The 23537-nt window shown below is 42.3% G+C and overlaps 1 protein-coding gene and 1 pseudogene across 11 annotated transcripts in view; one reads left to right on the forward strand and one right to left on the reverse strand.

The window, feature by feature from the left end:
• The window catches only part of Cpeb3 (cytoplasmic polyadenylation element binding protein 3), a 286188-nt gene that overhangs the window by 171901 nt on the left and 90750 nt on the right, over window positions 1-23537 (forward strand). For all 11 annotated transcript variants that reach the window (XM_045157044.1, XM_045157040.1, XM_045157018.1 and 8 more), the window contains 2 exons: window positions 21445-21612; window positions 22924-23013. In XM_045157044.1, coding sequence (XP_045012979.1) covers window positions 21445-21612; window positions 22924-23013 — 258 coding nt within the window. The remainder of the gene's footprint in view (window positions 1-21444; window positions 21613-22923; window positions 23014-23537) is intronic.
• LOC101612731 lies at window positions 3652-4028 on the reverse strand (annotated as a pseudogene).

The following is a 23537-nucleotide window of genomic DNA, read 5'->3' on the forward strand; positions in this document are numbered from 1 at the left end:
TAATCCCAGCACTCGGGAGGCAGAGGTAGGAGGATTGCCGTGAGTTCAAGGCTACCCTGAGACTCCATAGTGAATTCCAGGTCAGTCTGGGCCAGAGTGAGACCCTACCTGGAAACAAACAAACAAACAAACAAACAAACAAACAAAAAAGAATAAAACCTCAGCTAGAACTCATTATTGCAGTTACCTTCTCATTGCTGGGTTAAAGCATCCAACTAAAAGTAGCTGATAGGAGGAAACTTGTTTATTTTAGCTTGAAGTCTTGAGGGGAAGCTTCATGAAGGCAGTGAAAAAATGGCATGAGTAGAGGCTGGACATCACCTCTGCCACAAGTGGAAAACAGCAACAAGAGAATGGGCCAGGGAGAGCTGGCTGTAGTATCCCTCAGCCCGCCCACAAACACACTTCTCCTCCAGCAAGGCTCTACCTCCCAAGTTGTCATTATCAGGAGATCAAGCATCTAAAAGACATGAGTATATGGGGGACACCTAATTCAAAACCCTACATTTTCCCCTGCCCCCCATAAACTGATAACTGTTCATGATATAAAATGCAGTGCATTCAGTCTATCTTTAAAGGTCTCTGTAGTTTTTATCAATCCCAGTACTGCTTAAACATCCCCATAGCCCAGGGTCTCTTAGCTATAAAACCAAGAAGACATAATGGCACAGAATAAACATTTACACTGCAAATGATAGCATTGGGCATAGCAAAGAAAGGTTGAACCAATGCAGGGTCTAAAACAAACAGGGCAAACATCACATCCTGTAGTTCCAGGTCCCACATCTATAACCACGATGAACTATCTAGGATTCCAATTCTGTTCTTCTAGCTGGGCTGCTCACAGCCTGTAGAACAGTCCGTCCTGCACTGCATTTGTTTTTGGCATCCATTCCATAGTTTTGGTATCTCCAAAACATACTTGGGTCTATACTGCAAAACAGTTTGTCCATGCCATTGCTCTGTTGGGCCTCCACACAGAGAATTAAGCAAGTCTGCTTTACATCACCCAGTGGCCGTCTCTAAAAAACAAACTACATTGTGAATCCTATATTGCTTCCTTTCCTGCATTTGTTATATTCCCTTAATGCCAGGTGGGTTACCAAATTTGTTAATCCAGCGAATAAAGCCAACTTTGAAGAACAGGACACTCCCTTCAGCCTTCAGACCCCTTACTTTCAAGAGTATGCGGATTCTTTCTGCTTTCCCAATCTCAGTGGTGGTAATCTGTCAAACAATCTCCGTTGAATGGGTACCGTGTCCATCTTGAAACTTTCTGTCTGTATCATATCCATATGTTCACACCAGTCCATTTCTATACAATGCAACCGTGCACGAATTCTCAAGACAGGAAGCAGCAGTAAGCTTCTCACACAAAGTGCTTCCAACCTAGTCTGGAAAAAGCTCTTTCTTCCCTTTATCAGCCAAGCCTTGCAGTCCATAGTTATTACTGAATTTAGGCCTTTGAACTGTCACAAGAATTTGTCAAGCTATACTTAAAGCGCTGGCGTCTCTTAGGTCATGGTTTCAAGTCCTTACACGTTCCTCCCACAAATCAGATCCAAAAGGCCAAAAGCCATATAGTCAGTTTCTAGCAACAACGACCCCACTCCTCTGGTACCCATTTTCTGTGCAGTTACCTTCTCATTGCTGGGATAAAGCACCTGACCAAAAGCAGTTGATTGGGGGAAAGTTGTTTATTTTGGCTTACAGTCTTGAAGGGAAGCTTCACGATGGCAGGAAGATGATAGCTTGAGCAGAGGCTCTATCTTTACCATAACAGGTGGAAACAGCATTAGAGAGTGAGCCAACCAAGCATAGTGGCACATGCCTTTAATTCCAGCACTTAGGAGGCAGAGGTAGGAGGATTGCTGAGTTCAAGACCAGTCTGAAACTACAAAGTGAGTTCTAGAAAAGCCTGGGCTAACATAAGACCCTACCTACATAAGACCCTTGAAAACAAACAGTGTTTGGCCTATTCTCTTTTTTTTCTAACAACTGGCTATAATATCCCTAAGCCTTCTCCCAACAACACACCTCCTCTATTAAACCTCCAGTATCCAAATTATCATCAGCTGGGGATCAAGCATTTACAACACATGAGTTTATTGGAGACATCTAATACAAACCACATTACTCATATTCTGTATTCACATGCATATGTTGGTAGATTCCTATTATTTTATTTATTTATTTATTTAAGAGAGAGAGAGAGAGAGAGAGAGAGAGAGAGAGAGAGAGGATGGGCGCACCAGGGTCTCCAGCCACTGCAAATGAACTCCAGACACATGTGCCCCCTTGTGCATCTGGCTTATGTGGATCCTGGAGAATTGAACCAGGATCCTTTGGCTTTGCAGGCAAATGCCTTAATTGCTAAGCCATCTCCTATTCTTTTTGTAAATTAAAATTTAATTTATGAGAGCGAGCAAGAAAGAGGAGCAGAGAGAAAGGGAGAGAGAGAGAGAATGAGAGAGATAGAGAATGGGTCTCTAGCCACTGCAAACAAACTCCAGATACATTTGGTCTTACAAGAGTACTGGGGAATTGAACCTGGGTCCCTGGGCTTTGCAGGTAAGCACCTTAACTGCTGAGAAATCTCCCCAGCTCCTTAAATTCCTATTCTTTGGGAATAGGAGGTACAAATATGTGTGAGAGATTTGAGTATTGTCAGCAAGAATTAGGCTAGTGGCATAAATCTGGGATAGATGCCTAGAATAGGTAGAATTTCAGGAACTATTTGGAAGATAAAGGAGGAAGAAAAGGTGTCTAGTATGAAGTAGAAGACCACTTAGAGGTAAAATTAGCATGACCCAGTGCTCAGTGCATATGTTCCTGAGTATGTGCATGGAGCCAATTGGAGAGGTAAACTTAGCAGTGAGACAGTCTATGCTTTCTTGATAAATGACTTATGGAAGAGAAGGTGAGACTCTGAACTTCTAGAAATAGACTAGGTCTTTGAAAGAAGGTTCCATGAGGCAGTCAATGAAAGCAGGAAGGAAATGTGATATCAACCAAAGGCTTGGAAGTGAGGGTATTGAAGGTAGACTTTTTGAAGACCAATTCATTTTAGTAATGTGGCTAAAGTGGCAGAGTGTTTACCTATCATGTACGAGGCACTGGCTTCAATCCCCAGCCTGAGAGTGGGGGAAGGGTATGTGGGTATGGGGGAGTGTGCATAGAATTTTTATTATTATTATTAGAGAGAGAGAGAGAGAATGAGAGAGAGAGAGAATGGGCACACCAGGGACTGTAGCCACTGCAAATAAACTCCAGACACATGTGCCACCTTGTGCATCTGGCTTACATGGGACCTGGAGAATTGAACCTGGGTCCTTAGGCTTCACAGGCAAGCACCTTAACCACTAAGCCATCTCTCCAGCCCATAGATATTTCAGCATTAGTTATATATATATTTAAATATTCAGTCATTTTTCTGTTTATACTCATTTTTTCATTTCAATCTAGGAGACAGGTATTTTCTATTATACTGAAGAATTATAATGTTTTCTTTTAGAAGTATTCTTCCTTTAACAAGTTTAATATGTGCTCCCTTAAACAGTTATAACCCTTGTTAGAAATTAATAGACCAGGTAGTATCACACAAGATCTTTGCTTATACAACTTTTTTTTAATGAGCCATATTTTATTTGTTCATTTCTTACATTTGAAGTACTCTTCGATGACATCCTTGGCCTGAGATTCCTCGCCGTAGCCCTTAACAACTACACAGCTGCAGCCAACCACTTTGCGAGGTTTCCCTCTCAATCCGTTTTGCAGAGAGCTACCCATTTCTCTAGTTTCTTGTTGTCGTTAACCTTAATTAAGTTGATTTGGTGCTCAGCACAAAGGGCCCCACCAACTTGACATCCATTAGTTCATCACACACTGATGGGCTTGGCACTTCTCTAAGGCTTTGGCGGCTTCACGAACCCCACATGCTAGGCCATCTTGGATGAGAGCGCTCTTCACCTCGTGCAGAGCAGTGTCACGGCCATTACACCTCCAGCAGCGGTGCCTTCCGCAGCCATGGCGGTGGGTTATAGATGAAGCCGAATCTTGAAAGCACCCGAGCCTCTGCCTCCATGAGACCCGGTAGCAGCAGAGAAAGAGAGCTATACAACTCTCCTCCCTCCCTCCCTCCCTCCCTCCCTCCCTCCCTCCCTCCCTTCCTTCCTTCCTTCCTTCCTTCCTTTTCTTTCCTTTCTTTTTTTCCCTTTCTTTCTCTTTTCCCCTTTCTTTCTTTTTTCCCTTTTCTTTCTTTTTTCCCCTTCCTTCCTTCCTTCGCTTCCTGCCTTCGCTTTCTTCCTTCACTTCCTTTTCTTCCTTTCTTTGAGGTAGAGTCTCACTCTAGCCTGGGTTGATCTGGAACTCACTCTTGATCTTAAACTCACAGCATTCCTCCTACCTGTGCATCCCGAGTGCTGGGATTAAAGGCATACACCACCACTTCCAGTGCTTATACAATGTTTGCTTTTATTTTTTCTTTATTTTGAGACAGGGAGGGTGTGTGTGTGTGTGCGCGCGCGCTCGTGTGCATAGTTTGCTAAGGACCCATACACGCTAAGCATATGCTGTATCATTGAGCTCTATGCCAGTGTTCTTAATGTTAACAGAACTGCTGAGTTATACAGCAGCAAAGAGGATACAAAATCAGCCTTTTGAGCCATATAAATGAACAAATCCAGAGAATGATTTGAGACCTGGGTGTGGTGGCTCACACCTTTAATCCGCTTGGGAGGCAGAGGTAGGAAGATCACTGTGAGTTCAAGGCCCACCTAAGGCAACAGAGTTCTAGGTCAGCCTGGGCTAGAGTGAGACCCTACCTCAAGAAAAAAAAAATTATTGCTTTTATTGGCTGGTTTAATTGATAATAGAAGTTCTAAAGTTCAATAAAATAAATTGGTATACTGAGTTGAGGTCATCTTTCTATGAAAAGCTAACTCAAGTACAAGCAGTCAACTGTGCTGGTGAGACCATGGTAAAAGCATGGTACCCTACTAAGTCAAACCAAGTTATATGTGGAAGTTACTTAAAGATAGGGATAGTTCTGGGGTAAACCATGGTGTGAGTGGAATGATTTTGAATGTTTGGGTTAGAGTAGCTGAAGGTGGTATAGCTTGTCATAGCAATGAGAAATCTAAACACAGAAGATAGCAAGGGGAATCAGAGTACTAGCTTTTTTCTCCTGAGAAATTGGTTTAGGAGGAGCCACAAGGAACAATGAAGGAGGAGTTTTGGGCCTCCCAGCCAAATTCTGTTCATTTACAGTTGTGTGACTACCCTGAGCTAGACTTCTCATAGAGGGTCTCACTCCAGATAGGCAGATAGACAATAAGTAAGTGAAACTTTTGTTTTTTTGCTAAAAGCAGGGTGTGGTGACATATGGGGTGTAATCCCATACTTTGGAGGTGGAGGCTATATATGGAGCTCAAAGCCATCCTGGGCTACAGTAGACTCTATCTCAAAAAATAAAACAACAAAAAAGGCTTTGGGTTGTTTTTTTTTTTTTTTTAAATAAATTCTAGGCAGAAGCCGGGTGTGGTGGTGCAAGTCTTTAATCCCAGCACTTTGGAGGCAGAGGTACGGGGATCGCCATAAGCTCAAGGCCACCCTGAGACTACATAGTGAATTCCAGGTCAGCCTGGGCCAGAATGGACACCCTACATTGAAAAACAAAAATAAAACAACAACACCACAATTTCTTGGCAGAAAAAATAGAGGATTCCCTCAACGAGGTAAAACAGTGTACAAAGACAGCTGTTTAGTTTGAGGCAGGGTTTCACTATCTCAAGTTGGCTTTGAACTCATTGTGTAGCCAAGACTGACTTCAAGCTCCTGATCCTCATGTCTCAGCCTCCAGAGTGCTTGGATTACATGTACCACTATGACTAGCTTTTAATTTTTTTAGTTATGGAAATTTTCAAGCATATGCAAATATGGAATAGTTTGTTTGTTTGCCTTGATTTTTTGAGGTAAGGTCTTTCTCTAGCCCAGGCTGGCCTTGAACTCATAGCCGTCCCTCTACCTCAGCCTCCCACATGCTGGGATTAAAGACATGCACCACCATGCCTGGCTTCTAAATATGGAGTAGTTTAGTGGACCCTAACATATCTGCCATTCAGCTTTAGTGATTACTAACATTTGACCAATCTTGTTTGATATATGTACTCTCCATTTTCTCTCTGGAATATTTTAAAGGATATTTCAAAAGAGGAAGGTGGGAGGTACTCTTGTGTAAAAGACTTGAAGTGAAGTAATGATACCCAATGTAACATAGATAAACCTTGAATGAAAAAAAGCCAACCATATGCTGTATGAGTGCACTTACATAAATGTCCAGATTAGGTAACTCAACTGAGACAAGAAGGGGATTAGTGGTTGCCTAGGGCTGAGAGGTTGAGGAGATTGAAATTCGTCATAGATGGGTTAAACACATGAATTGGCTGGCATGTGAGCTACATTTAAATAAAACTGTTATTTTCTTTAACAGGCTTGAGGCAAGCAAGGCTTACTTGAGAATGGTTGAAAAGTGATGGGTATCTCAAGATGAGTTTGAAGGGAGGAAGGGAATCTGATCTTACTGGCCCTTCACTTCTGGTAAGGGTTTTGAGCCTGGTCCAAGTACAAGAGGAAATCTTTGACTCTTTAAAGCAGGGTCAAGTGATTGGGTTTATGCTTTTAACCTGGCACTGTGCTGGCTGCTTACAGTGGACTGGGAAGAGAAGAGGGTTGTGCAATTAGGAGATGATGTCAATGTAGGCAGCCGATGATGGAAGTTAGGATAGGCAGTGGCAGTGGGACTGGAAAGAAATAAACAAAATAACCATATATGTAGCTGGAGAGGTTTCTCAGTGGTTAAGGCGCTTGCTTGCAAAACCTGATGGCCTGGGTTCAACTACCAAGTAGCCACGTAAAGCCATATGCACAAAGTGTTGCATGCATATGGAGTTTATATGCTGTTATAGGAGGCCCACATGTGCTCTCTTTCACATAAATAAATAAAAATAATCTGAAAAAATAATATATTATAAAGAGTAGAATCAACAGAATTTGGATTGTTACAAGTAAATAAGAAAGAAAACTCAATTGTGTTTAGGTTCTAGCTAGAGCAGTTGGGTGAATTGTAATGGTACTTATTGAAATAGGAGTAGGAAGAAAGTAAATTTAGGGAAAATAATCAAGAATTCATTTATAGGGGAAAGTAGGGGTATTACCATGGGATATTTTTTATAATCATGGAAAATGTTAATAAAAATTAAGAAAAAAATTAAAAAAGAATTCATTTATAAACACATTAGGTTTATGATGCCTAAGATACACTACCTTATAAAGTAGGGTCTATTTTTGTTATGTGATCATCATGGTACATGCCTGTAATCTCAGCACTGGGAAGGTTGAGACAGGAGGGTCACAAATTTAAGACCACCTTTGGCTACATAGTGAGACCCCATCTTAAAACTACAAAAACCAAAGTCAATCAAAAACTTTTCTATGTAATTAAAGGAAAGTGTTGTTTATAGAGATTTGAAACCTTTCATGTAGCTCAACTTCCATAATTATAGATAATAAACCATAGTAGTTCCCTCTCCCTCCCCCAATTTCCTCATGGCAACTCCACTTTCCATCATATCCCCTCCCCCTCTCAAATCAGTCTTTCATTTTGATGTCATCATCTTTTCCTCCTATTGTGATAGCCTTGTGTAGGTAGTGTCAGGCCCTGTGAGTTCATGGATATCCAGGCCATTTTGTGTCTAGAAGAGCACACTGTAAGGAGTCCTACCCTTCCTTTAGCTCTTACATTCTTTCCGCCACCTCTTCTGCAATGGACCCTGAGTCTTGGAAGGTGTGATAGAGATGTTTCAGTGCTAAGCACTCCTCTGTCACTTCTTCTCAGCATTATGGTGTTTTCTGAGTCATCCCTGTGGGCACCTCCATCTGAAAAGAGAAGTTTCTCTAACCAAAAGTGAGAGTAGCATTAATATATGGGTATGAACATTAAGAGAAATACTTACTGGGCAGTTTGGTGAGTATAATATATACATTTAGCCAGACCCCAGCAGACGTTACCCCCTAGGGTTCATGACTTCCCCCATCATAGGTTTTCTGTGTCTGGCATGTATCCCTCCTATGGAGCGAGCCTTCAGTCCAATTAGTGAGCAGTTTGTTTCCCCCACAACAGACATGCCACTATTGTACCCATTGACTCATTTGGCCTGGCTGGTCAAATTTATGGCTTGTGATGTCCTCTGTTGTTTATCTCCATTGATGACTTCTCTCTCTCCCATGGAGCTGCATGCAGCATAGTTTTTCCCAGCTTTCTGTCAGCTGGTCTACATGGAGGAGGTTTTCAGCTCAGGTATAGCAGGATTTCTCAGTGACCTTGCAGCCCAAGCATGTGAAGCCTTCAGCAATAGGGTCTTACCATCATCTATTCCTGGTTAGAAACCTAGAGCCTCAGCCAGGGCCTGTAATGTTTTGAGGGGCATCAGGGATCTCCTTGGCCAACAACTCACTGGAAGGTATCCTATCAATGGCACTGAAAATTCTCTAGTAACCATCTATGGCTTTTGGGTGCACCATTATCCAAGAAAGTAGGTTTCCATATGACTTATTTATACCCTCTTATCTACTCACAGATACGTGAACTTTCTTGTGTCCAAAGTCACACACTAGAGATTAGGGTAGAAGCTTTAAAAAAAAAAAAAAAACCCTACAGGAATTCTATTTATTTATTTATTTATTTAACAGAGAGAAAGAGGTAGAGAGAGAGAGAGAGAGAGAGAGAGAATGGGCGCACCAGGGCTTCCAGTCACTGCAAACGAACTCCAGACGTGTGCACTCCCTTGTGTATCTGGCTAACATGGGTCCTAGAGAATTGAGCCTTGAACCAGGGTCCTTAAGCTTCACAGGCAAGCGCTTAACTGTTAAGCCATCTCTCCAGCCCTCTTTTTTAATTTATTTGAGAGGGAGGGAGGAAAGAATGGATGTGCCATGGCCTCTAGCCACTGCAATGCAAACAAACTCCAGATGCATGCACCACCTTGTGCATCCAGTTTACATGGGTCCTGGGGAAATCAAACTTGGGTCCTTAGACTTTGTAGGCAAGTGCCTTAACCATTAAGCCATCCCTCAAGCCTCTCCCCGCCTCCCATTTTTGAGTTAGGTTCTCATTCTAGCCCAGGCTGCCCTGGAATTCACTCTGTAGTCTCAGGGTGGCCTCAAACTCATGACAATCCTCCTACCTCAGCCTCCCAAGTGCTGGGATTAAAGGGGTGTGCCATCATGCCAAGCTAGAAACTATTTTGAAATTGAGAATATTTTTTTTTTTGAGGTAGTATCTCACTACAGCCCAGGCTGGTCTAGAATCTGGAGCTCCAGGCTGAACTCATGGAGATCTCCTGCTTCAGTCTCCCCAGTGCTGGGTGGGATTAAAGGCATGTGCCTCCATGCCTGGCTTTCCATTGAAGTTTTTTATTCATTATTTATTTATTTATTTATTGAAGTAGGATCTCACTCTAGCCCAGGCTGACCTGCAATCCACTATGTAGTCTCAGGGTGCCTTGAACATAAAGTGATCCTCCTACATGCTTAAAGTGAGTCTCCTGAATGCTGGGTTTAAACATGTGCTCCACCACATCCAGCTCATTTATTTTTAGTAAGTCATTTCTCAAATATTGAAAAAAAAAATTTAAACAGGGAGAGAGAGGTGGGTGGGGCATGCAGAGCTTCCTGCCTTCTTAACCAAACTCCAGACGCATACCACTGTGTACATCTGGCATTATGTGGGTACTGGGGAATCAAACCTAGGCCTGGAGGCTTTGCAAAAAAAGTACCATTTCTTCAGCCCTGTCACCCTTTATTTTTTTACATTTGTGTGTGTGTGTGTGTGTGTGTGTGTGTAATGTGCATACCTGTGTGCTGTTTATAAGTGTGTGTGTAGGCCACAGGCTAATGTCGGGGTCTTCCACAATCACTCCCCACCTTATTCTTTGAGCAGTGTCTTGCATTGAACCTAGAGCTTACCAATTCAGCTAGACTAGCTAGCTAACAAGCCCTAGGGATCTACCTGTCTCTGCTTCCCCTAGCACTAAATCACAGGCATGCACCAGCATGCCCAGCATGCTATGCGAGTGCTTGTGATCCAAATTCAGGTCCCTAGGCTTGTGTGTAAGCATTTACTGTCTGACGCATCTACCCAGCCACCAGTCCATTTTTGGGAAACCTCTAAAGTGTCTGATCTCTGTCCTATTTGTAAGACTAAGCTGAAAAGGGTCAGAAAACAGACATATTGGGCCAGAAGCACCCTGAGATGCTGGGGTCATGGCAGGGGCTTTGGCAGGAGCTCAGGAGTGAGGTCTCAGCTCATTTGGAAGCACAGCAAGACCAATGGGCTTTTGTTTTCCCATTATTTGCTCTAGAGAAGAGAGCTTCCTGGGTAGGAGTATCTTGAACAAGCTCTCTCTTGTCTACCTAGTGTTTGAAAGTCTTGTTTGGTAATTTTCTTGTACAGCTCCTTTCATTTTAAGTCATTGCCACACTCAAAGACAGTAGTCCAGTTACTGGACCAAAGACTACATTCTGAGCCACAACTAAAAGTAGTTATCAGAGAATGAGACCATTGCTGGAAAGCCAAATGGCCAAGTTGCAGCATGGAGGAACCCTTCTTCTCATTCTGTTGAAATATTGAATGTAAATATTTCCTGTGGAAGTGTCATGAGGTTCTAATTCAGATTTATATTCTTTTCACATAGAGTTCAATTCATTTGACAAATAATGTGAATTGTGCAAAACATTTTGTTCTTGGGAAATGTTTCTTTAAAGAAAAGAAATACGTCATAGAAGCATTAGTGAAATAGGACTCATAGGGAATGGTTAGGTGCAGCCTCTTAAAAATTTCAGTTACTAGGGGTGGGGAGATGGCTCAGTGGGTAAAAGTGCTTCCTGTGCATGCATGTCAGCCTAAAATTTTTTTGGTTTATTTTTATTTATTTATTTGAGAGTTACAGACAGAGAAAGAGGTAGAGAGAATGGGCGTGCCAGGGCTCCTAGCCACTGCAGACGAATTCCAGATGCGTGCGCCCCCTTGTTGTCAGCCTAAATTTGAATCCCCAGAACCTATGTAAAGCCAGATGTAGTAGAGTGTCTTAAAATTCCAGATGGGAGGTGGAGGAAAGAGAACCCCTGGCATCTTGTGGACCAACTAGCCTGACATATGAAGTAAGTGCTGAATGATAAAAGACCCCGTCTCAAGTGAGGATGAACACAAAGGTTATCTTCTGACCACCACCCATGTGCTGTGACAGTGTATACATGCATGCGTGCACGTGCGCACGCACACACACTTGCAGTCAGGATTGTATTGCTGATAGAAATCACCCAACTAAGAGCAGCTTGAGGGAAAAAGAGGTTAATTTGGCTTATAGGCTCACAGGAAATCTCCACAATGGCAGGGGAAAACGATGGCATGAGCAGAGGGTGGATATCACCCCCTGGCCCACATACGGTGGACAATAGCAACAGGAGACTGTGCCAGACACTGCCAACGAGAAACTGGCTCTAACACCCATAAGCCCACCCCCAACAACACACTGCTTCCAGGAGGCTTTAATTTCCAGCTGCCATCAGCTGGGAAGACTAGCATTCAGAATACCTAAGTTTATGGGGGACACCTTAATCAAACCACCACATTCCTCCCCCGGCCCCCATAAACTGATAACCATACATGGTGTAAAATGCAATGCATTCATCCAATTTTAAAAGTCCCCATAGTTTTTATCAATTTCAGTGATTTTCATACACCCCTCATAGTTCAAGATCTTTTAACAGAACCATAATACCCCCCAAAAAAATCCCCCAAAAACCCATAATGGCACAGAATAAACATTCACACTGCAAAAGATGGCATTGGACATAGCAAAGAAATATTCAGCCAATGTAAGATTTAAAACAACCAGGGCAAACATCAAACTTTGTAGCTCCAAGTCCAACAACTCTAGTCAATAACAAGTCTCCAAGCCCAATAATTCTAACCAGCAAAAGTCTCTGCAGTTCCAATTCCATCCCTCCAGCTAGGCTACTCACAGTCCTGGAAAACCTCATCCAGGGATGGCAGCCCTCTTTGGCAGCTGTCTTGTGGTCCCAGCATCTCCACTGTAATCCATCGTTCATCCTCATGGCCCCATGGGGTTTCCACGCAGGCATCCAGCAAACCTGCTTCACATTGCCCATGGCCATTTCCAAAAGACAAGACCATGTTGCAAACTCAGTGACCCTCTCTTTCCTATATTTTTTTATTTTTTTTATTTTTCGGGGTGGGGTCTCACTCTAGCCCAGGCTGACCTGGAATTCACTATGTAGTCTCAGGGTGGCCTAGAACTCACAGCAATCCTCCTACCTCTGCCTCCCGAGTGCTGGGATTAAAGGCGTATGCCACCATGCCCAGCTTTCCTGCATTTCTTATACTCCACAATACCAGGTAGGTGCCAATTTGTTAAATCAGGGGGGAATAAAGGAGACTTTGAAGAACAGGACACGCCTTGAGCACTCAGGCCCCTTCAACAGAATCTACATTCTTCCTGTTGTCCCAATGCAGGTCAGCTGACCTAATCTCAAAGGTGATAATTTCTCAATTGCAGCTGAACAGGCAGCAGTTCACCCAAAGATTTTTTTTTTTTTTTCTGTGCTATAGCCCTCTGCTCACAGTAATTCATTTCAATGCAATGCAACCCTGGACAGCTTCTTAGGACACAGGCAAGCTTCTCACACAAACTGCTCCTAGCACAGTCCAAGTAAAGCTCTTTTTTACCCTCATAAATCTAACCTCACAGTCCATAGTTCTTACTGCATTCAGGTCTTTCAACTCTGACCAGAATAGTCCATCAAGCCGTACTTACAGCACTTCAAGACATCTCTTAGGCCAAGGTTTTGAATCCTTCCACATTCCTCTTGAAAATCAACTCCAAAAGGCCAAAGCCACAGTCAGGTATCTAGCAGCAACCCCACTCTTGGTACCACTTTACTGTTGCAGTCAGGTTTGCATTGCTGGTAGAAACCATCCAACTAAGAGCAGCTTGTGGAAAAAAAGAGGTTTATTTTGGCTTAAAGGCTCAAGGGGAAGCTCCATGATGGTAGGGGAAAATGATGGCATGAGCAAGAAGGTGAACATCACCCCCTGGCCAACATAAAGTAAACAATAGCAACAGGAGAGTGTGCCGAACACTTCCAAGGGGAAACCAGCTGTAAGACCCATAAGCCTGCCCCCAACAATACACTACCTCCAGGAGGCTTTAATTTCCAATTGCCATCAGCTGGGGAGACTAGCGTTCAAAATACCTAAGTTTATAGGGGTCACCAGAATCAAACCAACACAGAGAGAGAGGGGGGAGAGAGAGACTTAAAAAATCCAATTGCTCCTAACACATGTCTAGAAACTAGAATTTTAGTAGTTTTCCTAGGAATGATTTTTTTTTTCTCTTTTTTCCCCCAAAATAGGGTCTTACTCTTGCCCAGGCTGACCTGGAACTTACTCTGTAGCCCCAGATTGGCCTTAAACTCACAGTGATCCTCTTATCGCTGCCTTCCAAGTGCTAGGACTAAAGATGTGTGCCACTGTGCCTGGCATGATCTCCCTCCCTCCCTCCCTTCCTTCCTTTCTTTTTTGAGAGAGAGGGAGATGGAGAGAATTGGCACACTAGGCCTCCAGCCACTTTAATTGAACTCCACACACGTGTACCACCTTGTGCACATGTGTGACCTTGCATGCTTACATCACCTTGTATGTCTGGTTTATGTGGGACCTGGAGAGTCAAACATGGGTCCTTAGGCTTCATAGGCAAGCACCACCTTCACTGCTAATCCATCTCTCCAGCCCTGTGGTTTGTTTTTGAGTCAAGGTTTTGCTAGCCTAGGCTGGTCTGGAACTCATTCTGTAGCTCAGGCTAGCCTCAGGCTTGAGATCCTCCCGCCTTAGCCTCCCAAGTGCTGGGTTGTAAGTGTGTATCACTCTTCCTGACCTGGACAGTTTGTTTTGAGCATGGATTTATGTCAATGACAGCATGAATAGTAACCTCCCAAGGGTTCACTGGACAACTCAGCATGGCAATGTGTTAACTACCACAGAGATGAGTATAGAGAAATAAAAAGAGCAGTGGCCTGTTGCTATTACTTGTCTGTTAGTTCAAGATTCATCTCTTCACAACAAAGTGTCTGATTCTTCAACAGTATAGTCCTTCAGGAGCCTCTGATGAGAACAAAAGGAAACAGGTGGTTTTCAGGTGATGGAGCCATTCTGCTCCTCCAAGAGTCATCCTTTCCAGTATGATACAGTCTTAATGGTCTTCATTATAGGTACAAAATTGACAAGTCTGTCTTTTTTGTTGGTTTGTTGGTTGGTTTTGTGAGGTAGGGTCCCACTCTAGCCCAGGCTGATCTGCAATTTGCTCTGTAGTCTCAGGGTGGTCTCGAACTTGTGACAGCAGTCCTACCTCTGCCTCCTAAGTGCTAGGATTAAAGGCGTGTGCAATACCACCCCTGGCTTTTCATGGGGGGGGGGGTTGGGGATTGAACCTGGGACCTCCTACATCCTTGGCAAGTGCACTACCACTGAACTACACCCTCAACCCCTACTGTCTTTTAAAATAAATAAATAACTAAATAAAGCTGGGCACACCTTTAACCCCAGCATGCAGGAGGCAGAGGTAAGAGGATTGCCATGAGTGAATACATAGTGGTTAAGGTGCTTGCCTGCAAAGCCTAAGGACCCAGGTTTGATTCCCCAGTACCCATGGAAATTAGATGCATAAAGTGATACATGCATCTGGAGTACATTTTCATTGGCTAGAGGCCCTGGCATGCATGTTCTCTCTATATATATCTCCCTTTCTCTCTCTCTCAAATAAATAAATAAAATACTTAAAAATTTTTATATTCCAATCATGAACATATGCTTTTCTTTTGTTGTTTTGATTTTTTTTTTTAATCAAGTCTCACTCTAAAGCTCAGGCTATCCTGAAACTTATTAGCCAAGGCTAGTTTTGAATATGAGATGATCCTCCTGCTTCAGTCTTCCTAATGCTGGGATTATAAACACAGATCACCACTCTTGGTGAAGATATCCTTTTGTTAACTTGATTGAGGTTGGATGTTAGCAAGCTCCATATCCATCATTCTGCATCTCTTGCTGTGGCTGTCTGCTGCAGACAGATCAGACCCGTGTCAGTGGCTCTTAAACTTGCACAGGAAGCACTGAGGAAGTCTCTGCAAAGTCTAGGTGTTCAAGCCTGACTTCCAGAGTCAGGTTAGTAGATTTTGGAATAGGGCTGTGGGTCCTATATTCTTAGTCCCTACACACACAGAAGCATCATTTATATATTAATTACTAGTAGTCTATTGCTAAGGTCTATAGTACTCCACTACGAATAGCACAGATGGTTTTGTTATTTATTTTGGTATTTTGAGGCAAAGTCTCCCTCTAGCCCAGGCTGGCCATGAACTCCCAATCAGCTTCTTATACCTCAGCCTCTGGAGTGCTGGAATTACAGGCATGAGCTACTGCCTGGTTCAGAGTTTTATTTTTAAATTTTGAGAAGTGTATTAATCCATAACCAATTTGAAAACTGTCCAAGGTTTTACAACTCTTGCTTCTGTTTTCTTTGCCAGTCTGGGGAAGATGTGGCTATTCTAGTCAGGAGAAACAAGGTTTGACTTATTCTAGAAGGCCTTCAATATCTGCTTAAACTTCACGCCTCTGGTTCAAGGATATCCTCATCTCTCTGGATGGCTGCTGATATTTTTACAGTCTCAACATATGCCCCACTCCCTGGGTTGAGACCCTACCTCAAAAAAATAAGAAACCTTAGAAAAAGAAAAAATATATATATATAGACTATACTGCTTGACTAAGTAGAAGCAGTAGGGAAGGCTCAACTTTCCAGGACCTGGTCACATTTCTCATGTTCTCAAACCCAAGTTATATGCCTGAACATGTTCTCAGTGGTTTATCTTTGAACAAACATACTTTCTCCTTTTAAATTATATGTGTATGTGTGTGTATTTTACAATCAGGCTTTTATAATTTCACCCAATTTTTTTTTTTTTTTTTTTTTTTTTGGTTTTTGGTTTTTGGTTTTTGGTTTTTGGTTTTTGGTTTTTGGTTTTTCAAGGTAGGGTCTCACTTTGGTCCAGGCTGACCTGGAATTAACTATGTAGTCTCAGGGTGGCCTCGAACTCACAGCGATCCTCCTACCTCTGCCTCCCCAGTGCTGGGATTAAAGGCGTGCACCACTACACCCAGCTCACCCAATTTTTTTGTTTATTTTTATTTATTTATTTGGGAACAACAGACAGAAAGCGAAAGATGCAGATAGATAGAGAATTGGTGCTCCAGGGCCTCCAGCCACTGCAAACAAACTCCAGATGTGTGTGCCCCCTTGTGCATCTGGCTTACATGGGTCCTGGGAATCGTGCCTTGAACCGGGGTCTTTAGGCTTCACAGGCAAGTGCTTAACCACTAAGCAATCTCTCCAGCCGTGTGTGTGTGTGTGTGTGTGTGTGTGTGTGTGTGTCTGTGTCTGTGTCTGTGTGTCTGTGTGTGTATAACGATAGATAGATAGACAGACAGACAGACAGACAGACAGACAGATAAATAGTTTTTTGACATAGGCCCAACACTGTATGTAGTTCAGGTTTACCGGGAATTCAGTATGTAGTACAGGCTGGCCTTGAACCCCCAGTCCTCCTTCCTTGGCCTCCTGAGCATGGGATTGCTGGGGCGAACCATCTTGGCACATGCTGCTTTCCTTTGTTGGATGTTGCCTCACATTTAATGGTTTTAAGTGCTTCTAATGGGCTCTAATTAAGGCAGGCATATACAATGCTGAACAAGATCAAATTGGTCCCTCTTAATGGAGCTTACAATATAATGGGGTTATGAGAAGATACTCAAAACCCCACACAAATGGTTTGATGTTAATTGAGGAAACTGCTTAGAGGGAGGAGTACAGGATGCTGTGCATGGATAGAAAGGGGTATGTAACCTAAAGATTCAGCAAAGTTCCACCTGAGGAAATGACTTTTCAGCTGAGACCTAAAGAATCAGGGATTAACTATGAAACTGGGGACTTGAGGAAGGAGTGTTTGTTTAGAAGTTAAGGGGAACACCTTGTCCTTAGCATCTGTGGCAAGGAAGAATAATCAGGACTTACAAAGGAGGTCTGTGTGATTAGAGGTTAGTGAGCAGCAGGGAGAGGTTGCAACTGGTGATGAAGAAGAGGTGAGCAGACAGCAGTTCACAGCAATGTTTTTTGTACTTTATCCAAAAACAATAGAAGAGAGCTTTGGAAGTCAGGAGTATGGAGTGTGATTTCATGTTCAGATTAATGTTTGAAAATACCTAATTTGACTGCTTTATGGGGAAAATATTGTGGAGTACAAACAAGGTTGACATTAGTGGGAATGAAAAAGAGGTTGTATGTAGAGCTATTCAGACTATGAGAGGAGGGGACAGGTGATGGGGGCTTGAACCAGTACATTAGGATTAGTGATGGATAAGACTTAAGGAAGATGTATTTTGGAGGTGTTTTTTTTTTAATAATTTTTATTTGTTTATGAGAGAGAGATAGGGAGAGAGAGAATGGGCACACTGGGGCCTCCAGCGCACAACAAATAAACTACAGATGCATGTGCCACCTTTTGCATCTGGCTTGCATGGGTCCTAGGGAATTGAATCCTTTTGGCTTTGCAGGCAAGTGCCTTAACCACTAAGCCATCCCTCCAGCCCATGAAGATGTGTTTTGTAGCTTGAACTGGTAGGAATTAAAAATAGATTTAACACAAAGAGAGAGATGAAGTGGGAGGATAATTCCTAGATTACTGTATTGAATCGGGTGTGGGTAAATGTCCTTCTGTTGATATTTCAGGGAATTGTGGAGAAGACCAGGTTTGGAGGGGAGGTTGGGAGCTGAAGCGCGAATATGTGCTTGGAGGGCTGTTGGTCTTTACCCCAGGAACTCCCTCCCTCGTGTCCTTTCCTGGTCCCCTCATCAGACTGTGATTCCTATGTCAGGAGTATTTTGTTTGTTTTGTGCTCTTGAAATCCAGATAAATATGTCTTCAAAGTGATTTCTACTGGGTTTTATATGTTAAAGCTGTGTCAACTTAAGTCTGGGTAAGGCTGGGAGTGAGTTGTTTCTTTATTGCAGAACAGCCTTGCTTTCCAGTGTGGAATTAGAATCTCTGGGAAGACATAATGCATGCAACATTTCCCCAAATTATTTCATTTCCCCCTCCTCCTCACCAGCATTTGTTTTGTGAACATCTCATGTTACTGCTGTTGAAGGTGAAGGAGGAGAATGGGAATATTCTACAGGACTGTTCCCCATGTGCACCTAGCCTGATACTGGGTAGACATGAGGCTCCCTGTTGTGGTCCACATGATGTTGGCCTGCCTGCTGATGGAAAGTGTCTGTGGGAGTCATTTTGCTTGGAGCTGTGGCACATCTCTTTCTTTTACCCCAGGTGATGAAAACAAACATCAAGGGATGAGAATTAACTGTGCATTGTTTGTTCATGCCAGGTTAAAAAAAGATAGGTTGCATGAGTGGACACATTTTGTTCAGTTTCTTTGTAGCTAAGCTAGAAAAAAAAACTGAACAAAGAAAATCCTTTGATCTCCCCCAACTCCATCTTTGACTCTTATTTATTAACTCCTAACATCAAAAATAGTACCTTTCTTATACCACTGGGTTATTCATAAAATAAACACAGATATTAGCAACTTTTTTATTCTTTGGTAAAAGAAATGTTCAGCATTTTTCTAAGGCTGTTTATATTCTGTTTTTGAGTACTGGCTAGGATTCAAGAAAATAGATCTAGGATAGAATAAATGGGAAGACACTTTTCTTTTTCTTTAAAAAGTGCATAGATTTATCTTAGAAGGGAAGTTTTCTTTTTTTTTTTTCCCCTCAATAGTTAGAGTTGGGGGATTGGAGAGATGTCTCGGTGGTTAAAGGCACTTGCAAAGCCTGTGGACCCAGGTTTAATTCCCCAGTACCCACAGAAAGCCAGATGCACCAAGTGCCACATTCGGCTGCTTGTTTGGGTGTGCTTGCTCGCTCACTCGCTCGCTTGCGCCCCCCCTTCACACACACACACACACACACAGATGCAGACACACAAATAAATTTTATTTATTTATTTATTTTTTGAGGCAGAGTCTCACTCTAACCCAGGCTGGCCTCAACCTCACAGTGATCCTCCTACCTCTGCCTTCCAAATGCTGGGATTAAAGGCATGTGCCACTATGCCTGGCTAATAAATAAATACAATTTTTGAAGTTTTTTAAAATTGTTTTTTTATGAGAGAGAATTGGCACCTAGGGCCTCTAACCACTGCAATCAAACTTCAGTTGCATGTGTCACTTTATACACATGTGCAAACATGTGCGTCTGGATTAGGTGGGCTCTGGGAAGTCAAAGCTGGGCCTTTAGGCTTCACAGAGAAGCATCTTAACTGCCAAGCCATCTCTTCAGCCCAAGACAGTTCACTTTTTTTCTTAAGCAAGTGCCTTGAACCACTGAGCCTTCTCTCCAGCCCAATTTATCTTTTTCTTTTTTAGTATTTATTTATTTGCAAGCAGAGAGAGACAGACAGAGAGAATGGGCATGCCAGGGCCTCCAGCCACTGCAAACGAACTCCACATGCATGTGCTCCCTGTGCATCTGGCTTACATGGGTCCTGAGGAATCGAACCTGGGTCCTTTGGCTTCACAGGCAAACACCTTAACCGCTAAGCCATCTCTCCAGCCCAAGACAGTTTATTTTTATAGTGGAAAGTTCTACCAAGTACTCACAAACTCCAATTGGGAATGTATTTTTTTTTTAAATTTGGGGTTTATTATATAGTGAGGCCTTTTGTTATATTTGTTAACAGACTAACTGCTGCTATCTTTCTTATAGTCATATGGAGTGGGTAGGTGCCTTCGCTCTATAAACTTTATTTGGTTATGAAATCTAACAGTGGGAATAAATCTGTGGTCTTGTCGTATGTTTTTGAGTAGTATGGAATCCGGCCTACAGCAGTGCTGTGTCTTGCCGCAGTTACCTCATCACCGCGCGTCTTCATTGCGGGCGTTTTCATTTATTCTCTGTTGTTCTGCATGTTTATTTTCAAATTGGAGTAGCTTTGCCTGATGACAGGTAAAGCTCCATGCTTAGTCCTGTCATTAGAAGAGACGTCATTAGCTTTTGTCTGCAGTGTGATATTCCCTTGCCTCTCAGAGCCAGTTTTTCCATCTGAACCCTGAGGTCACCATCAAAAACAGATAACAATCAGTGATACTGCTTTTTCATGAATTTTAGAAATTATTAGCCAGGCGTGATGGCACACACCTTTAATCCCAGCACTCAGGAGGCAGAGGTAGAGGGATCGCATGAGTTCAAGGCCACCCTGAGACTACATAGTAAATTTCAGGTCAGCCTGTGCTAGAGTGAAACCCTACCTCAAAAAGCCAAAAAAGAAAAAGAAGGGGGGAAAAAAAGAAGTTATTGAAGAAAGGAAAAATAACTGCTGAATTTATTCTTAGCAGCTGTGATGGTAATGGTGTGAGTAAAATAACATGATACTTTAAAAAATATTAATATTTATTTGTGAGAGGTGGGGGAGGAGAGTATGTTCATGCATGAGCACACCAGATACTGGTACCACATTGTATATCTGGCTTTACTTGGACACTGGGGAATTGAACTTATGCTGGCAGGCTTTACAAGTAAGTTCTTCTAGTCACTGAGCTATCTCATAGCCCCTGTAATGATTTTTTGTTGTTTTTGTTTTTTGTTTTTTCAAGGTAGGGTCTCCCTCTAGTCCAGGCTGATGATCCACCTTCCTCTGCCTCCTAAGTGCTGGTATTGAAGGTATGCGCCATCACGCCTGGCTAATAATTTCTTAAATCCATGAAAAAAGTAGCATCACACATTGTTACCTGTTTTTGATGGTGACCTCAAGGGTTCCGATGTAATGTTTTTTTTGTTTGTTTGTTTTGTTTTGTTTTGTTTTTGAGGTAGGGTCTCACTATAGCTCAGGCTGACCTGGAATTCACTATGTAATCTCAGGGTGGCCTCAAACTCACGGCGATCCATCTGCCTCTGCCTTCCAAGTGCTGGGATTAAAGGTGTGTGCCACCACGCCTGGCTTTGATTTTTTTTTTTTTTTAAATGAGGAAAATGGCTGCATTTTGAGGCTTCTCCCTTAGATACTCTTTCAGCCCTCTCAGGTGAAAATGATGGTGTGAGCATGTCCATACTTGGTGGTCTTCAGGTGCAAGTTCTGTCAGAAAAGTCTCAGCTTGGGACACATTTTTTCATATGCTTCACTCTACATGTTGGGCTTAGAATGTAGCGCTTGCTCTGCAGGAGAACCATTATAATAATATGAACCCCCACTTTGTTTCAGGTCGATCTTCTCTCTTTCCCTTTGAAGACGCCTTCTTGGACGACAGCCATGGCGATCAGGCCTTGTCATCTGGCTTAAGTTCTCCCACGCGCTGTCAGAATGGGGAGCGAGTGGAACGCTACTCTAGGAAGGTGTTTGTTGGGGGCCTTCCTCCTGACATTGATGAAGGTACAGTAGGCATCCCTTTGTGCAATGTCAGTCCTCTGCTCTCCATGTCAGCTTTAGGACATTTCTATCTTACTGTGTAGGAGGTGAGGAGGTACTATATTTCATATATCAGGCCTGTTAGTCATGTGAAGCCATATAGTAGTCTTCTAGAAGCTTCCCATTTCCTAATGTCAATTTAGAGATAGATTTTAGAATAATGAGAGTTAATACTTAAGGCATTCTTACTCTAAGTACATAATTGGATTAAGCAATTCTTATTTTCTCATTTAACCCTTATAACTTTTTAAATAAGCTATCATCTTCATCGTATGAGAAAGGAAACTGAAGTTTAGATAGGAATAATTTGTCTAATGTTAGGGAGCTGATGGTACAGGTAGAATCCAAAGTCAGCCTGATTACAGAACTTTTTCTCATGTCCATAAAACCATTATATTTTAATATAAACATTTCATGGAAAACATATTCTTCCGCTAACATTTAAATGAATGAAGACAACTTGGAATTTTTTATCCTATTTTTGAGGTAACACCAGTACAAAAACAAAAACAAAAAATAATTTACTGGGCATGGTGACACCTGTCTTTAATCCCAGCACTTGGGAGACAGAGGTAGGAGGATCACTGCGTGTTCCAGGTCAGCCTGGGCTAGAGTGAGCCCCTACCTCAAAAAAAAAAAAAAATGTATAGATGATTTCAGCATGTATTTGTGAACAGATTGCTAAGAGTATGGCAACCTACACCTGAATCACAACCAGGTTACAACCTTCTGCTTTAAGTCAAAAGTCCAAAGAGATAAAGTCAGTAATATGTAGATTTGAGAGAAAGATACTACACTACATACTTTCAACATTTCCTTATCACCAAATAGTTGCCTACCTTATTGTCCCTGCTCATTAATAGAATCATATTTATTTCTAAAATAATCTTAATGATTACATACAAGTAAAATTATATTTTAAACATTTCCTGCATCTTTCCATTTTTTTTTCTTTTTTTAAGGAACAGGAAACATTCTTACTTTTGGAATCTCCTTTTTGCTTGACATAGAGATTCTTCTTCCAAATTCTTCACTTCAGTTTATTGGCAGTAAAAGGAAATGAATTATAGTTAGGAGTACATGGTTACATGGTTAAAAGTGAATAAGCAAATGTATGCCCAAACAATGGTATTTCACTCTGTGGATTTGACTTCTGTAAAAATGCTTTAGAAAAATCTCCCTAAAAACAGTTTTTAAATCAAAGGCATATTTTGTGCTATTCTGAGTGCAGGTTTCTTTTCCCCTCTCAGGCTAAATTCTTTTTTTGTTTTGTAGATGAGATCACTGCCAGCTTTCGCAGGTTTGGACCTCTTGTGGTAGACTGGCCCCATAAAGCAGAAAGCAAGTCGTATTTTCCTCCTAAAGGTAATGCCCTTAAAATGTCTGCACTCCCTGCCTGATGGAGAGCTCTCTTGACAGTTCAGTCATAAGGCAGTGTTTAATTATTTAATTATGAGAGGCAGATAGAGGATGGGCACACCAGGGCCTCTAGCCATTGCAAACGAACTCCGGACACACATGCCTCCTTGTGCTTCTGGCTGATGTGGGTACTAAGGAATTGAATCTGGGTCCTAAGGCTTTGCAGGCAAGCGCCTTAACCATTAAGCCATCCCTCTAGCCCATAAGGCAGTCTTAACTCTTGAAATAGCTGCTGCTGAATTTTTTTCTAAGTAGGATAACACAGATCACCACTTTCTATGTAAAAGAGCACTGACCTCACTTTTTGTGTAAGGAAACAGTCATCATTTTATGTGCTCTGTTTCCACTTACAGACTCCCCCCGGAGCGCACTGCACCACCTGTTTCATGAAATTGTGAGTCTGTTGTAGATGAGATGTCTGCCAACCTTATTATTTTAGGGAAAACATGGTAGGGTTTTGAGGAATGTCA

Source organism: Jaculus jaculus, chromosome 1 (assembly GCF_020740685.1).
Source record: "Jaculus jaculus isolate mJacJac1 chromosome 1, mJacJac1.mat.Y.cur, whole genome shotgun sequence".
Taxonomy (NCBI): domain Eukaryota; kingdom Metazoa; phylum Chordata; class Mammalia; order Rodentia; family Dipodidae; genus Jaculus; species Jaculus jaculus.